Source organism: Taurulus bubalis (assembly GCF_910589615.1).
Source record: "Taurulus bubalis genome assembly, chromosome: 6".
Classification (NCBI taxonomy): Eukaryota; Metazoa; Chordata; class Actinopteri; order Perciformes; family Cottidae; genus Taurulus; species Taurulus bubalis.
This window is the reverse complement of record NC_136594.1, coordinates 16,900,060-16,917,960: the sequence shown is the minus strand read 5'-3', so window position 1 is coordinate 16,917,960 and position 17,901 is coordinate 16,900,060. Positions and strand designations below refer to the sequence as shown.

The window sequence follows — 17,901 nt, the reverse complement described above, 5'->3', positions numbered from 1 at the left end:
TCTCATACATAATGACGTTCCCCTTAACTAGCTAGTTGGTACATTCGTTACGTAGCGGTGTTGAGTCAAACGCACCTTCATGACCTGTGTGGACCCGACCTGTGCTTTCTAGATGTGTCGGTAAGGTTTAGTGCAACGTTTTTAGTGTTTTACTTGACGTTAACGTTACCGACGCACCGGGGCTCCGAAAGGTGTGGAGCATCTAACTCGTCTGTACTTTTAACTTTCGTTTCCTCTTCACAGGAAAGCATGAGAGAGAAGAGAGGTGACAGTATGGTGGAAGACTTCTCTGGGATGTATAATGGAAGGACTGGGAAAGGAGAAATCCATATGCAGCTCTAGACCCTTCCCATGGCTCAATCACCCCAAAACGGAGGCCTCAACCCTGCTATGGAAACTCAAAGACTGCTTCCCCACCAATGAGACTACCGCAGCTCATCAGGCAGACAAAGAAGTAGGTATTTCAGTGTGTGCTGTCCAGGTATCCAAAGGCCTCAGTGATACACAGGCATGTAGGGGAGAGTGGAGGAAGTTGACTTAATCTGCATTGTGAACGCTCAATTAAAAGGACTTTCATTCAGTCCCGTTATCAGAGATACGGTTCGAGGCAACAATCTGGTGCAATTTGTTATTTCATATTTATCATCTATATTTCCTTAACATGAATTGTAATCAACTGTTACATTTGAAACTCAACCAGGGATAAATGTCCTAACCATTTTAGCATCAAATATAACAATCAAATAATTGTTTTACCAGCATTATCAGCTGGTAAAACAAGCGCAGATTTGGAGATGCTGGGATATACTTTAAATGCAGCATTTAAGTGTTTACAGAGATAGCATGATACATTTGAAGTTGTTAAATATGGTTGCCGTTGTTATCTAGTGCTTTGAGGGTGCTGTTACCATTGCACACCCATTTTGATTATTTAGATGAAATGTTTGCCTTTTGCAACAGAACATTGTTACTTAAAGTGAAATAATCTGCTGGTCATTTTATGTTACAGAACACTTGCATGGATAGCAGAACGGCTGTGCTGGAACTGAAAGATGTCCCTCCTCCTCCACACCATACATCCTCTTCTCAATCATCCCAGCCCTTCTCTCTGGCCCCTATGCCTCCTCCCTGCTTGCCTCCTCCTCCGCTTATACAAGACTCTCTTCAGCAGCCGCCACAATCACAGCTGCAACAAGAAGGGGCTAGCCCTCAAGTAAGCATTTACACGCACTGTGACTATTGCAGCACAGATGGCTATGGGTTATCAGGTGGTGGAAGTGTTGTTGGTACCAGCAGCAGTATTGCTGGAGTTGTCTCGCTCTATATGGCCCCAGGCTCTCTGGGAGCACCCATCAGCACCAGCAGTATTGGCAGGTCAGGCATTTGCTCGGTAGCTTCATCTGTTCATCAGTATAAACACATTAGCTGCAGGAGCGGAGGTGAAGTTCTTGATTCTTTGCCCACTCTTGGTTACAAACCTCAGCTGTCCTCTATCGCTACCTCTCAGCCGGTTTCATCACAACCCTACCTCTCCTGCTGCTCAGGGCTTCTCCACACGTGCCCAGCTGTACCTCTTCCATGCAGTCAACCCAGCCTGTTTCGCTCCTCAGCACCCCTGGCTTCCCCTCTCCCCTGTGTTTCCTCTCTACCCACTCCCTTGCATGGCTCTTGCCTGGCCTCTTCTGGCTACTACACTTGTGGTGTCGACTGCTGCCCATCAACCAGAAGATCCCAGAGAACCACATTTGGTGATCACCCAACCATCACCACTACAACCACCTCAGCACACTTCTGCTCTAATCCTATGCACCTAAATGTAGAACGCACGGTTTGTGTGAAGGGTGCACACTACTGCCAGGAGTGCCTGTTGAAGGTTGGTAGCGTTCAGTTCAATAACTGTGGCCTCTCTTTTGTATTTGTGTACCCTAGAGATCCCTGTAAGTAACTTTATTCTATATGGGTGTATGACCCTGCCGTGAGACCGGTATTTTGTGTGTTGTAATATGCATTTAGGATATATTAGTAGTATTGCTTGATGTTGGTTTTATTTTTGTATTCATTTATTTTTTCTGACGGTTGTACTGATTTGTACCTAATTGCAGCCCATAAATGGTCTGGCACCAGACTTGGAAAAGGTATGGCCCAATGCACCTATTCCCCAGACTGCTCCTATCCCTATTCCCATTTGTAATGGCTGTGGCACCTCCTCTGATGGTCTGATGCTCATGCCGTCTGCCAGCCTTGGCAAGACTATCCAGAAGTATGGTTAGTGGACTCTTTGCTATACAATTTGTAATTCCTGCATGTGTACTGTTGGTCTTGTGGAATATTGTTTGGACTGATTTAAGTTCAAGCTGTTAAGATGCTTTAAAGCTGTTAACTGTGTTTTTAGAATGGATTTTTTTTGCAAACTGTGTGTTAGGTTCACCAGAGAACGGCGGTCCTGAAAACATCCCCCCGGTGGGTGTCTTCTGGGACATCGAGAACTGCAGTGTGCCGAGTGGACGCTCTGCTGGAGCTGTGGTCCAGCGTATTCGCAGCCATTTCTTTCAGGGTCACCGTGAGGCTGAATTCATTTGCGTCTGTGATATCAGCAAGGAGTGTAAAGCTGTCATCCAGGAGCTTAACAATTGCCAGGTACCCTCAAAGTACATTTACCTTAAGCTAGGGCATATTTAGTAGAGCGTCCATAAAGCATTTATTTCTGTGCGCCAATGTCTTTATGCCATTTGTTCTCATTGAGTGTATGCAGCTGCATAAAGAAAAAGCACTGAGCCAGTGTCTTTTTTTTAAAAAAAATTTTTTAATTTATTTTCTTATTTCTTTAGCACTTCCAAGTTCCGTGCCAGAAAAAATTAAATGCTATTTGGACACTTAAACTGACATGAGATGTTTTTGGACTATTGAATTTTATTTTGTGCCAAATTGAATACTGCATATTAGAGCGTTCCTAAAACAAATGCTATAGAACAACCCATTTAATGTTGAAGGTATTTCTAGGTCAGAAATTGACCCAAACATGTCTGGTATCTTCCCCCCCAAAAAATTTGAATTTGTTGCATCAGGTTACTGTTGCACATATCAACGCCACAGCCAAGAACGCTGCCGATGACAAACTTCGCCAGAGCCTGAGACGCTTTGCTGAGACCCACACGGCACCTGCAACTGTTGTACTAGTATCCTGTGAGTTCATCTCAGATTCATTAATCCACTACAGCCTTGACGCCAGAAGGGTTTTTGTGATGATGCGTGTTATTTTTTCATTTTTATTAGCGGATGTGAACTTTGCAAGTGAGCTGAGTGACTTGCGTCATCGGCATGGTTTCCAGGTAATCCTGGTCCATGGCAGCCATACATCTTCAGCCCTACTGCAGCATGCCCACCGCCACGTGGCCTTCCAGGAGATCACAGCTGATCTGCCACCACGTATGCTTGTCAAAGCACAGGTATGCCTCATAAATGCTTTCACTAGGACTGAGCTTTTGTTGTTGTTATCTACTCTGTATTAAATAAGGTAAGTACTTGCTGGCAAACGTTACCAAGGAGGATTCAATTTCAGTGTGGACTTAACTAGAGGCCAGAAAGGCAGTTAGAATGGGAATTTTTATCACAATTATTTACTCACGCAATTTCCTTTTAGGGGTCATTACAATTTTTCATAATCCATATTACTCTGAGCCATTCTTCAAATTGTTTTTAAACTAAAAGGAAGACTACTGCTTTAATTTTATTTTTTTTTTACACGTGTAAACCATACAAACCAGACAGGCACACTGTCTCTTCCTCCCCTCCTTCAGCCCAGTTTCAACCTTCTCTATGTGCACAACCTCCCTGTCAACTGTGACAAGAGCCTACGGAACGCTGTGAAGCTCAGGCTACGCCGCCTATCAGACAACTGTGGTGGCAAGGTGCTTGGCATGGCCCAGGGCACAGCAGTGCTCCGTTTTGGCAGCATTGAGGCAGCTGCGCGTGCCCACAAGCGAATGGAAAATGAGGATGTATTTGGCCGCCGAATCAGCGTCTCCTTCTCCCCACGGCCCAGAGACGATGCAAGTCCTGAGCCTGAGCTTCAGTCACGGCCCCAGACCTATCAAAACCAGGATTTAATGTTTGACCCACCCCCATCCCTATCCTCCTTTCTGCCCCTGGGGATGCCGAGGTCACCCAGGAGGCCACGGCGAGCAACACGCCTGTGCCATGCCCCTGGCCCGGTGCCTGAAAGGCCCTACAGCCCCAGGAGGGGGTGCAGTGGGCCTCCCGGTGGTGCTTCAGCCAAGCCCCATCAGGTCAGCAGAATCGTCAGTGCCTGCGTCCCATAACCTCCGTTGCCCTTTGTCCTTGTCTGGGCTACAACCCAATGTCCCTCTCATTGCTGCTTTGACTAACCGCCTTTCGCTGCTCGCTTGCCTTCATTTGTCTGCCTGTGCTAGCATGCATTAGTTATCATTAGCGCTTCATGTATCCTATTGTCCTGCATATTCATTGGTCATTCAACATATGTGCATGAATTAGCCTATAGTTTTTGTGCTTTTCTGACTGTTTTTTATATCAGTGCTGATGTACTGCTTCATGCATGTCACCTGCGCCATGCCTGTTTTTGTTTTGGCCTCTGTAGTTTTCCTCTGATCAAACTGACTGTGGGTGGTTGGTATGACTGGCTTGGCATGTCTTTTTTTCTCTTGACTGTAACCATCAGACTTGTGTGGAAGACTGGCGAAAAGTGACTCTCTCGAATTGATTACTGTATATAGATGGACTAAAACTGGGATGGGCATTTTAACATTTGTCTGTAAAGAGAAATTGAGTTAGTCCAAAATGAATCTCATTCAGCACCTGAATTGAAGGAAAACACTAAACATATTGAACCTGCACAATCGGAATACTGTAGTAACATTATCATTTGTTTATGATTATCAACCTTTTTTTTTGAGAAAAACTCATGACTATCATCAGCTATGTACTATGGGTTTGAATACTTATCAACTACAACATGCCAATTTCCATCATAATCTTCCCATTGCAAAGCTCTCTACAGAACTAAGATGCACAACATAAGTGTTTTCTAGTTCATCTTAACTGTACAGCCCGAGCTAAACTTCTGAATACCAGTTCATGCCATTCCCTGACTTTATCCATTGAGTCTGACACAGCCAGTCAACATCTACAGTATTGACGTATGCTGCCTCTGTCTGGTTCAGGAGCTGAGTAGCTTGGAGGGCAAGTCCAGAATGAGCTTCCACCACCTGGAGAAGGGACGTGCCGCTTCCTCTTCCCCCCACAGTAATGGGGAGACAGGAGCCATGGAACAGCTGTCCAGGCCTGGCCTCACTGGAGAATCTATGTACAGGAGGAGGTACACACAGGGAAAGGGCATATTAGACTGAGAAGAATGTAATTTGTTAGCAAGATGAAAATTCCTTTGATAATTTGGGGCATATAATCATTATTTTCTACGGTACTTGAACCCCAAATATCTGCTAATGGCCGTATGTTTGTTTGTTGTTTTCCAGCAAGTTAAGTACAAACTTATTTGTGATAAATAGATATATTTATTTCAGAAAAAGGATAAGTCTATCAAACTGTGTAGCAAATGAAAATAACGCATTTAGAAGCCTTGACGGTGTCCCTTTTTTTTTTTTCTCCATCTCTCCGTATAGAAGAGAAGGCTCCTACCCTCGCAGTGGGACTGAATCCCCTGCAGAACAAGCAGACAGGAGCTCGGGGGAATTCCAGATCAGCACACCCTCGGCCTTCAGCAAGTTGAACCTGCACAGGAGCTTCAGTCCCCTCATCCTGTCTCAGGGCTCCTGGTCATCCAGGTGACATATTGGCTCCTATTTAAATAAATGAGCATTGGTTTTTGCACAGGGCGCATTCTGCTAATGCGGCATACAAATTCTTCAAAACTTCATATTGCATGTAATGTTAGTTATGAATTCAAAGTTGTCTCTGCCTTTCTAACAACAAAAGGAGTGCATCGCCCTGCCTGTCCAGCCGGTCCTCACCCCTCCTGGCTGTCACTCGTAGCCCGTGTCCCGAAGGCACACCTGAACCGTTCTTGGATGGGGCAGAGGTCCAGGTGGCCAACCTGGACTACAGAATGTCCCGCAAGGATCTGCAGCAGATGCTGCATGACACCTTCTCCCGTTACGGACGGGTAAGGCCAACTCAAGTGTTTTTATTTTTTTAATGGATACTTTTCACAGAAGATATTTGATTTGCCACAGTAGAAAAGGTGTAGGGCTGCAACTAACGATTAATTTAATAATCGATTAATCGGTTGATTATTTTTTCGATGAATCGGATAAAAAAATGTTTTTAGCAAAAAAGCGTTCATTTCCAACCCTTTATTCAAAAACAGAAGTGACAGTGCAAAACCTTTTCAGAAAGTGCACAAACAGGTTGCTCCTTGAACTTCCCTGAGCTGTTAATTAAAACAATAAAATGGACTAACACTAAAAACATACACATGTATGCTTTACATCTGCCTTTTTACTGTAATTGATCCCTCCAGAGGCTGCATTTAGCATATCCTGCTTTATCAATATGTATGAAATACTGGGACAGAGGGAAGCTGTACTGCTCCATATAGAGCGTCCTCTTCCTTAAACTCTTTCATTCTGGGTCTCTTATGACCACGACGTCACGTTGTTGGCTAAGCCCAACGACGTGATTTGCTTCATTCTACTTTGAGTAAAAAAACCTGCAGCCAGATCCGCCGGTGTGCCGATTTAACGTTAACGAGTGACAGCGTGAACTGAACCAGACCGGGGGTGACGGCATGTTTCATCACGTTACGGTTTTTTACAAGCAAGACTGAACTGTAACGGAACATAACGTAACTTTAACGACAATACACAACCCAAACACGTTAGCTAACGCGATAGCAAGCTGACTAGCTTCCATTAAAAACAAGTTTGAGGAACATGAAGACGCTGATTGGCCAAGACTCGACTTGTCAAAGATCTTCTATTTTTGAGAACGTCACAACCTCAGCTTTTCTCGTGTCTCACTCCAATCTCAGAAACGCTGGCCGGCCAGTTGCTCCGCTCCGCTCTTTTTTTTTTTTTCTTCTCCGCGACTTATTGCCCGGCGTAATAATCGCGCGACACAACGAATCGATAATGAAATTCGTTGGCAACACTTTTGATAATCGATTTTTATCGATTCGTTGTTGCAGCCCTAAAAAGGTGTAAAGATAAAATTGATGATTGTTAAATTCGATTTAGCTGATTTCAGGGTACTGGTGTATCGCGCATGTTTGCTCAATCTCATTTGGACCACTTGAATACAACGGTCATCGTTGGTATTTTTTACTAACACTTGTGCTTTTCCTACGATGGCATACCAAATGGCTGCTGTGAGTGAAAAAAGTATATTTACTGATAAATGGTTTCATCAAAGATGTCGGAGTCCAAAACAACGGTCGCTTGAGATGGGTTTGTGTGCAGATTTTCTGTTTGACACGTGATTCACACCAATCTCAAAACTTCTCATTGTGGTGTGACTTGTTTTGTCTAGGTGAAAGCTGTGGAGCTTAGCCCCCACACTGACTATCAGCTGAAGGCCACAATCCAGATGTTGTCCCTGCAGCAGGCCATAAGTGCCGTCAGTGGCCTGCACCGTTATAAGATAGGAGGAAAGCGCATTCAGGTGTCTCTGATCACTGGTGGATGCAACAAAACCCTTTCCATGCTCAGGTACAGTTAAATGTAGTTGAGTTGGGTTTCTTTTAGATGTTCTGGTCTAGACTGTGGGGGTACATTTCTTGCTTTTTGTTTCTTCAATTATACAGCACAGAGATCATCAGCATTCTTCAAGATGCACCTGCCAATTGCCTTCCCCTCTTCAAGTTTACAGAGATCTATGAAAAGAAGTAAGTCTCTTTGTCTCAACTTGCATTCAAACATGAAACGCTTTACTCTGACACATTTTCCACTTTGAGCATAGCAATTCCATAATGATAATATGCTTGTCAGAATAGTTTGTGCTGCCAAACTATATGCTCCTTTCTCTCTCTCCAGATATTCCCGTAAGCTTGTGGTTGGGGATCTGTACAGACTACCGGAGGTGGTGGCAATGCGGGAACAGGGAGGCTCAAGGCTTGTGTGCCTACTGCCCAGCAGCCAAATCCGTCAGAGTCCACTGGGATCTTCCCAGTCCCAGGAGGGCTCCTCTGCTAGCGGCAGCCCCGTGGTGTTTGAGGAGCTGGAGTACCATGAACCCGTCTGCAGAGAACACTACACACAGCGGGACTTCAGGTTATTACCATTTTGCAAATAGTATTACGTTCTGAGTAAATTCTTATTTTCAAAATATGTAATGAAATGCACTACGGTGCAGGCTCCTTCCTTTGAAACTTGTTCTGTTGAAATGTTTTAATTATATGTATTAAAATGGTATCTGTTTATTAGTAAGCCTGTATTGTTGGCGACCTGGTAGCATCTTGACCCAGCATGTTCCTGTCTCACACTTGCTCTGAACTATACAACTGAAACAGAATGTCGCCACTGTTTCCATAACTGATAGTGTGTCTTACTAATTTGTTTTTTCTTTATTTTTTATTTTTATAGTGAGGCTGACTTTGACCCTGACTCTTATAAAATACCTTTTGTTGTGATGTCTCTGAGCACCATCGCATCTGAGGTCCACAGTCTTTTGCAGTCACATGAAGGAACTCTTCCATTACTCAGGTTACAACCAGCTCTTTAATTAATGTATTATTTTCTTAATCGACACACAAACATTTATGAAGTGTGTAATGTAGTATATTTTCCATGTAGTTTTCCAGATTGCTATGCAGCAAAATTCAGCCCTCTGCAGCTAGGCAATGAGATGCTGGAGGACGGTGTTCCTCTGGAGCACCTCATTACCTGTGTTCCCAGTATCACAATTGTCACAGCTCAGAATGGCTTCAAAGTCATCAAGTGGATCCACAACAAACCGCCAGCACCAAACTCCGGTAGGAACATTCAAAATGTTGTATGTTTGAGCTTCTTACAATGCCATACCTAGTGCTATTTTTAGCAGACATTTTTTTTTTTTATATATATTTCATGTAGAGCCATGGATTCAGCGCTGCAAGAGTCCAGTAGGCAACCCACAGCTCATCCAATTCAGCCGTGAGATTATTGACTTGTTGAAGAGTCAGCCTTCTTGCCTCATGCCCATGAGCAAGTTCATACCCTCATACCACCATCATTTTGCCAAGCAGTGCCGTGTCTCTGACTATGGCTACTCCAAGCTGCTGGAGCTACTGGAGGCTGTGCCACATGTCCTGCAGGTATTAAGTTAATGAGGATCTTTGTACTTTTGTTTGTATCCTACATATTGTGTTTAATTTTATTTTCTTTGCCTCCAGATATTGGGTATGGGTACCAAGCGTTTACTGACTCTGACTCATCGTGCTCAAGTGAAGCGCTTCACCCAAGACCTTCTCAAACTACTTAAATTTCAAGCCAGCAAACAAGTGTCAATCAAGGACTTCATGCAGGCATACCATTGGTCAGTCATCATAGCTTGGAGCTGAAGATGCGTTTGTATTTTGTAGAAGTTTTGATTTCATTCAGATAAATACTAGCAGTTTACCTGTGGGTCTGCTTGTGAATCCAGCTCATTAACAGTTGGAGAAAAGTATCAAATATAACATGAATTATCAGTGTTAATGTTTGCAATGTAATCTTGTGTATCAGGTGCTTCTCTAGAGACTGGAGGATAATAGACTATGGCACATGTGACCTGATGGACCTGCTGACTGAGATCCCAGACACAACCATCACTATTACACATCAGGACATGGATACAGTGATCTCTGTTCCCAAGAGAGGTCTGTTCAAACCAGTTTAAGATATTAAAAAGACTTATTCGGAAGTCGTGAATTGATGATCCCAAATCTCTATGAAGAAACTGATTTTAAAAGTAACTTGTTGCATTACGTCTGAGTACTCTAAAATAATTGTATTAAACAATATCGAAGTTGAGTATACCAACAGTAATAATTTTAAGCAGATCATTTAAAGTATATAAAAACAATTGTATTGATTAGAATTCCCTCTTATTTACCTGCAGAGCGTACAGTGGAAGAAATGGAGCGCACTAAACAGTTTGGGAAGGAGGTGGTGGACCTTCTTCGTCACCAGCCTCACTGCCGAATGGCCTTCAGCAAGTTCATTCCGACGTACCACCATCACTTTGGTCGTCAGTGCAAACTCAGCTACTATGGCTTCACCAAGCTCATGGAGCTCTTCGAGGCAATACCCAACATAGTGATGGTGAGGGACAAAGACTGTTTGCACAGTATAATGCCTTGTGGTCCTTGGTGCGACCTCCCTTAACAAGGAGGAATGAAAGTGTATTTCTGGTCTGTAATGATCCGTCCATGTTGTGCAGCCAAGAGAAAGGATTGCATGTCCAGGATCTTATCTCAAGACGGTGACCATTCATGAGTCGTATGTTTCCATTTGCTTCATTAAACAAACTTACTAATTCAAACTGACTTGCTAATGGTTCATCATCGTGCCCATTGCATTTGCTCCTCCTACTGTTATTTACACAGAATGCTTCTGTGTCCGATTAGGCTCGTATGTGCTTGGATTGAACTGGGTTATTGAATCCATCTTTCTAATAAAGTGTAAATGCCTTTTCCTTTGTCAGGTGTTGGAGTGTGGTGAAGAGAAAGTGCTGACTCTGACAGAAGTGGAGCGTATCAAGGCTCTGGCGGCTCAGCTGGTCAAGCTGCTTCGGGCTCAGAAGAACTCCAGCCTTCCCGTCAGCCAGCTGCTCACGGAGTACAGCAAGACCTTCGGTTATGGTCTCCGCCTGCAGGACTACGATGCCAGCTCCCTGCCGGCTCTGCTGACCAAACTCTGCCATGTTGTTAAGGTAAAGAAACTGCTAATGGATTAAAAAAAAATGTATTTCAGTGTTTTTTTGCCTCAAAATAATCCTGGTGTTGTACCACTCAATGTTACAGCTATTTTGGCAAGTTCAACTAGCTGATTAATGTGCCTGTCCATGTATTTCAATACCCTTTGAGGAGACGTTCTCTGCCTTTGGAAACTTTCCCAGAATTTGACGTAGACTCTTAAACAAATTCCCAGCTGCTCTTTTGCTCCAGGAATAAAAGACAAAAGCAGAAAGGTAAAGGAAAGCACAGTAGATGGTGGTTGTTGCCTCAAAATGAAATCGAGCTGCAACTCGCATGTATGATCAAAAGGTAAACTGGTCAAACTAAGAATGTTTTTGTTTCTAGATGCCTGAGTTTGTGTGGCATTAGCAATACAAAAGACGGTCTAGCAACTAGAAATGAATTCCTCAGAACTCATTTGAACATATCAATTTGCCTGACTATCCCACCAATGTTTTAAATCCACTCTTGACATCCTAAAACATGTATTCTTTTCAGTGACCTAGTGCAGCTTACAGACTGGAGTACAATCTTTGCTTGGTAAGTCCAGTGCTTTTAGAGAAATTAACAAACTGCGCATTCTTTCAATTTCAAGGTGGCAGATGGCTCGGGGAGTCGGGAAGTGCAGTTGATCAACAGGAAGTCTTTGCGCTCACTGACCTCCCAGCTGCTGGCTCTGCTCATGTCCCAAGAGGAGCAGCAGGTCAATAGGGGTCTCAAAGTGGAGGAGTTGAGCCAGCATTACCTGACTGTCCATGGAACCCCGCTCAACCCATGTGAATATGGGTTCCTCTCTCTGAGCGAGTTGCTAAAGAGCCTGCCCTACCTTGTGGAGGTGAGTGGAGGATTTTGTTTTGCCATTATCTTCAAAATCTTTCAAGCGTTTCTACAGTAAAATGTTCTCTTGATGTGTCGCCATTTTTATTGCGTAGTTGACCTGTCACACACGGAGGCGGAGCTGACTGTGTGATTTCTCTTTTACAGTTGTACAATGAAGAAAATGATAACAACAAAGCTGGCAACACTGCCAGTAGTTATGGTGAGGAGTGGGTGAGGCTAACCAGACTTTACCAGTTTGCCCGTAACGTTCGCGGCCTCCTCCACACCTACCATTACAACCAGATCTTCCTGACTGAGTTCCAAGGGGCTTATAACAAATTTACATGCTGCAGCCTTGAACCACGTTCCTACGGATACACCAGCACTGACGAGCTGCTCAGCGCCATTCCACAGGTGGGATTCATTTTCATACTCATTCAGTCTAAAACCCTTTGTCCATGTCGACTGCCTATAGATAAGTGAGATCTGCAGGTGTTATTAATTATTGTACTTGATTCAGAGCTCATTATCAATTTTCATTGTCGTTTAGGCCCTGCACAAGGATAACGCATAGTTTTAGCATCATCTGCATATTTTGTGTTATTGCTTTGTATCTTGTCATTATCAGGTGGTCTGGATCAAAGGGCATGGTCACAAGAGGATTATCGTTTTGAAGAACGATATGAAAGGTAATAGCATGCTTAATTTATTAGTCAAGCTTACTGGTTGCATTTACACAGGCTGTTAATAAAGACTGTGGGCTGAAGGGATCACATGACAGGTCTGACCTAGGGGGTGCTCTTTGGGAATACTTAGGAAAGTCATGTTTTGAGCTGAAGCCTACAAAAATGTATGGAAACTGTATGACGGGGAGGTGTGTTTTTTGTTTTGTTAAGCAAGGGCAAGCCCTTCAGTTCCTTGCAGCCCCCAGCCAGGAGAGAACATGGAGAGCCCAAGAGACAGCCCGATTAGCAACGCAACTTCTGGAACCCAGAGTCCAGGTAACATGGGTCACACAAGTATTTATACCAAGTGCTCAACACTTATTTTGCCTTTTTTTTCATGATTTATTATTAAGAATATAATTAACGGTTTACTAAAGTGTGAAAAATAATGTTTAACATGCAATGAAGGCGTTGTTTTAAAGACTGCTCTGCTTCTGATCAGATACAATATAGATGAAACCAAAGTATGTTCCTTACCTGCCAGGTGGCGATGTTGTAGTAGAATCAGAGCTGCTTTGTCTGACATCACCAGTAGATCTACTGTGTGGTCCTGTACCATCCTGCCTACCGTCACCTCTGCTCCACCCAGACCCTGTTCTCCTCCAGGAGATGGACCTGATTCACTTTGAGGAAAAAACTCCACCAACAGGTCAGTTTTTAATGTTCCAAGTCGGATGTATTTGTATTGCATTTAAACCCATATCGGTTAAAATGAATAATCCTAGGAATACTGCAAGTTTAACATGATTTGTACTTCTGTTTAGTAATTAAAGTCACCCTTTTTCTTAATTTTTACTTAAAATCAGGTTTCTAACATCAGTGGCCACTAGATTTGATGTAGGATGTAGTTTTATTTTCTAATACAGAACGGTAATAATCATTCAAAATGAAGTGTGCTTTTAAAGCCAGTCAGGTCGTCTGTGACTTGTGTGTTTTGAGGATTGGATGCTTAAATCAGAATGAGTGTCTGGATTTCCTAATTGCTAATTAACAAATTGGTGGAAAAATGGCCTTCCACAGATATGTTCAGAGTGCTTTTTAGTTATCAAAAAGCCTGTTGGAGAAAGATGCATTCGAGTACATCACTTTGTGTAAGCTAAGTCTGTACTTGTGTGATTTCAGTGTGTGGTGAACCTGATGTGGCAGCTCTTGCTGACGGCATAACTGATCAGCCTGACGTCACAGACGACTCTGCAGTCGCCAAACCTCCTTCACCGCCTCCTAACATGACGTGCACCATGTCAATGGACAGTCCCAGCAGAAGAGCTTCACGCAGCAGAATTAAGCTAGCTGCCAACTTCTCATTCACAGCAGGCCTATGATCTCCTTCACACATGTACACAAAGCAATACTAGCTCACACATATAGTGTAACTCTAAATACAAGAGTTGACCAGCTACAGTGAACAGAAGTCGCCCCAGAGAAGCTTTGTTGGTGTTGTCTCCTCTACACACTTCGACAGGCTGTTGCTTTCTTCTTATTCACTCATCGGCCATCTTTGTTCTCTTTGTTTGCTTCTTTCACAATCAGTGAGTTCTTCCGATGTTCACCAAGCTGTGATTTTCTTCTTGCAGATTTTCTGCAATTCTTTAGTTCGCCACATTCATCTACTGTAGCCTGTGTTTAGCTTTACCTCAAGGGAAGTTAAATTATATTTCCATGTGCACCTTCCGTTCAGAGCCGCATAGAACACTAGCTGGCTTACAATGAACGAAGAGTCTAAAGATGAGTTGGTTGCACAAAGCAATGGGAGAACAGCCAGGGATGACTTAAGTTTTCTATGTTAAATCCAAGAAATGTACTTGCCCAAATTCTCCGATTATACAATTGACAACAAAACTGAAGGCTTATAGAGATATTTTGTTCATGTACCATATTGAGGAACCTCCCTGTTTACTACTTGCTTGTTGTATCCCTTGAAGATGGAGCATTTAATTTATGACATTCATTTTTAAATTCCTGTGAAAGTTTGGGGTGATTTTGCTTTGTAGGTGACCTTAGCCATGTCATCCAAACTGGACGCTAAGCACCTGCCTGTTTTAGTCTTCTATGGGTAAAGCACTAAGGAATTCTCATGAGGTAGCTTCTCTTTGAGGTATATTCTCTTCTTTTGTCTGTCAAGTAGCCCAACGATAGTATTTTCAGTTCCTTTTATATTATGCAGAGTATTTAGTTGTCTGTGGAAAAGTTTGGCCTAAATGTGTTTGGTGTATTTGGTGGCAATTTAATGTTGTAACTGCACATTGGTGTTCATCGTTCAGGTTGTGGCTTTTGTTAACAGAAGCTAACGGTTTTTGAACAGTTAATGCATCGATGGCACAGTTTTGATTGATATTGAGACAAGCACTGCGCTCAGGAATTTTTATTCTTGTTGTACTTTGACTTAATTTATTGCAGAGATTTTTGGCTCGTCTCTCCAGGTCCACTAAAGAAGGCCTAAAAGGGGAAAAGGCCAACTCTTTAATACTCCGGCCAGATGTGTGCTCCGGCAGCAGGAACTGAGATACTTTGGTTGTTCGGCTTTAGCCAGCAGCCACTGTGTTCTTTTTAGCTGTGTTTTGTGTGTGTGTGGTTTACACTGGACTAGGTGGTGTGAAATATGCATGGTGTGCATAAGTGAGTTTATGCTGGTGTAAGCCCAGGAGGACAGGAACAGAAGATGGTAAGACATTCTTTAAGATCAGTCTTTTATTTCCACCACGTTTTAGGGATTTTGGAGTTGGCTTCACCCTTGCAGTTGCCACATAAATGCTCAAGGTTTTTAGAGTTAACCTTGTTGCTGGTCAGCACTGTCTGTGGTGCTGTCCATGCCGGAGTAGAAGAGTTCAAGGGGAGCAGTGAGCACTCCTGATTTTTTGATTTTTAATGACAAGGTGGTTGGTTGTGTAATTTTTAGGGGAAAGAGATGGGTCAGGAGGCGGTAGGCTGTTTGTGGAGCACCATGGAGCCTCTGGACAGCCTCCGGAACAGACTGACGTGTACAAAGAGGACCCTCTGCGGCTCTCTGAAATCTGCCGGGCTTTTACAATGGCTTGTATTTGCCACGGTGCCAAAGGAAGTGCCATCGTATCTCCCCATCGCCCACATCTTACATGGAGGAGTTTTTACTTACTGATATGTGTGTTTTTTTTTTTTTTTTTCAATTTTCCTCTGTCTCAAGTGTTGACAAGACTGCTGGCTACTAAATTGCCACCAAATAATGTCTGCTGCCATGAAGTTAACACGACCGAGCCGCCACTGAAGTCTGAGGGTTGTTTGTGTTCAGAGAAAAGGCTCAAAGAATGGGAAAGAGCCCATTTAATCAGTTTCTGTCCAGTTCCAGTGTTTAGCTCTTTAGCCAGCGTTAGCAGTGTTAATAATTTACTTTTCAGACTTGAATTTAGACTTGGTATGAAAAACCTTTTTAAAGCCGAGAGATTCCACCTGCCAACTTACCAAAATAACTAAAATACCAATCAAAATGTTTTTAATTAGGCCTGTTGGGGTTCAGGTCTCTCTTGCATTGTTTTACTGACTGTCTTTGCTGAAGGGATGAATAGTTAATGATAGAAAGGGGCTGAAAATAATTTAACTTTGGCAGTACGGATGTATTACTTTTTGTGACTTTGAGCAAACCCTAGCTCTCCCCAGAGTACTGCAGTGGCAACTAACTCATGAATATATTTAACTTCTCTGTTTAGCTTGCGCTCTCTTTTTGGTTAAATCAGCGAGAAGCAATTGTACCTGTCAAAATATGCACTTTTGCATAGTTTTGGTTCATGAAATACAAATGTGAAATTGGGTAGTGGACTGGGAGGGGCTGAAATGTTTTTGTGTCTTTTACCTCTGTTTAACTGAATCGGATTCTGCGTCAACCGTTTTCGCGTTGCACAACAAGAAAATGTTTCCTTTATTCAGCAGTGTCTTAAGCTGCCTTGTGATTATTTTGTGTTTACTGTCTCACTGTTGTCTACATTACCTCCCCCCCCCGTCACACAGTTTTACTGCCTCGCCACACCAAGTCACTGTAACAGTAACGTTGAAGGGACCAAAACAAATATTTCTGTTAATAAATTTCACAAGCATCAATATTGCTTTGTTTCAATGTTTTTCCGGTTGTTTGCGAATCAAATTACTCAATAAAATAACCCAGCGTGTTCTTGAAAGATGCGCTTTTATTTAAACATGTATTTACAGGTAATTTCATCTTATGTTCTGCATATTTGTTCAATATTCAACATAAGGACCTTCATAAATTCACTACGACTACAGAACGCTAAGTTATCAGAAGGAAGATAAAGTGACACAAAGCAACATTTTGCTTGATGCAAGTCACTAGTATCCTAAATACACTCAAACATACAGTCTATTGTAGGCATTTACAAGAGTTGCATTTGTTTCCTGTTATCATAAAAACGCAAGACTAAATTCAGAGGATGCAAGTTGTCAGCGATATCATAATATCATACTACGACAGTCAATAATTCCTGGTTGTTGATGGCTGAGATGATAGTGATGAGCAAGCTTATTGGGGAAAAAAAAACATGTTACCATGTTAAATACATATTTTTTTCCTGTTCAGCGGTTAACTAAGATGATGAAGGGGGTGTGAACCAGAGGAAACTGCAGAAATGGGTCATGAGGTGGCGCGCAGGAACATATGGTCTGGAAGCATTTGCCTCTACAGAGTGAAATGCAAACGTATGGCCACAATTGCGATGACCCCACTTTGTAGCGTCGAGTCCATTTTCATCAAGTGTTTCATTGACTTTTGATGACCACCACTGATGTTTTGTTTCTGTAATATTTGGCACGGATGATTAAACTGCTTTTAGAGCCAATGCAGAGTCAAAAATATTACTCATATTATTATCACCTGGCTGCCATTCCCCTCTAGCATTTATAAACCAATCATTTAATTAGTAGCCATATTGATGGTCTGAGTGACATGTGATAAAACATTGGTTGTAGTCTCCTGAAAGTGAAAGTTCACTGGTTGATAAAGGAATGAAATGGAAGAATAAATACCCGTTGTCAAACAGTACTTGACGAAAACATGTTTGTTTTTTCCTGTCAGACAGAAAACCTCAGCATTTATACTTCACTTTGTGGACATTGTGCTTTTAGTTCTGTAAATGCTGCTGTTAATATTGACCACATGATCATATACCTTATTGTCATTTTAAAGGAATGTTGAATGATGACCCAATCTGATTCTAATTTAAGTTCATATTTATCAAATGTTCATTTGCAGTTCCCTTTACTTCACGTACACTGGGGACAAGTGTCTTTTACTTACAGAAGCGGCTCATTGTAAAGTTTCCCTCGAGCACTGACTCTGGATCAGCTCACAAACACTGAACTGAAGCCTTGTGGCTGAAACTGTATCTGTGACAAACCTGATTCCTGAGCAGTTTCGAGGGGAAAACGCAGTTAACCGAGGTTCACTGAGCCACAGGGAGCGATGTATGG

General features: G+C 42.7%; 1 protein-coding gene across 1 annotated transcript; it reads left to right on the top strand.

Annotated features, from left to right (window-relative positions):
- Positions 1-301: 301 nt before the first annotated feature.
- marf1 (meiosis regulator and mRNA stability factor 1) lies at positions 302-13,772 on the top strand (the record flags this gene model as incomplete). The annotated part of the gene is made up of 26 exons (XM_079220010.1): positions 302-454; positions 1,010-1,873; positions 2,103-2,265; positions 2,423-2,637; positions 3,066-3,183; positions 3,274-3,446; positions 3,798-4,286; positions 5,199-5,353; positions 5,658-5,819; positions 5,971-6,157; positions 7,522-7,700; positions 7,796-7,876; positions 8,025-8,261; positions 8,574-8,693; positions 8,784-8,962; positions 9,063-9,283; positions 9,362-9,504; positions 9,693-9,826; positions 10,069-10,271; positions 10,654-10,881; positions 11,502-11,741; positions 11,891-12,139; positions 12,354-12,414; positions 12,622-12,726; positions 12,935-13,099; positions 13,573-13,772. 26 exons carry the CDS (start codon positions 302-304, stop codon positions 13,770-13,772), a joined length of 5,424 nt encoding a protein of 1,807 aa, XP_079076136.1.
- Positions 13,773-17,901: the final 4,129 nt, after the last annotated feature.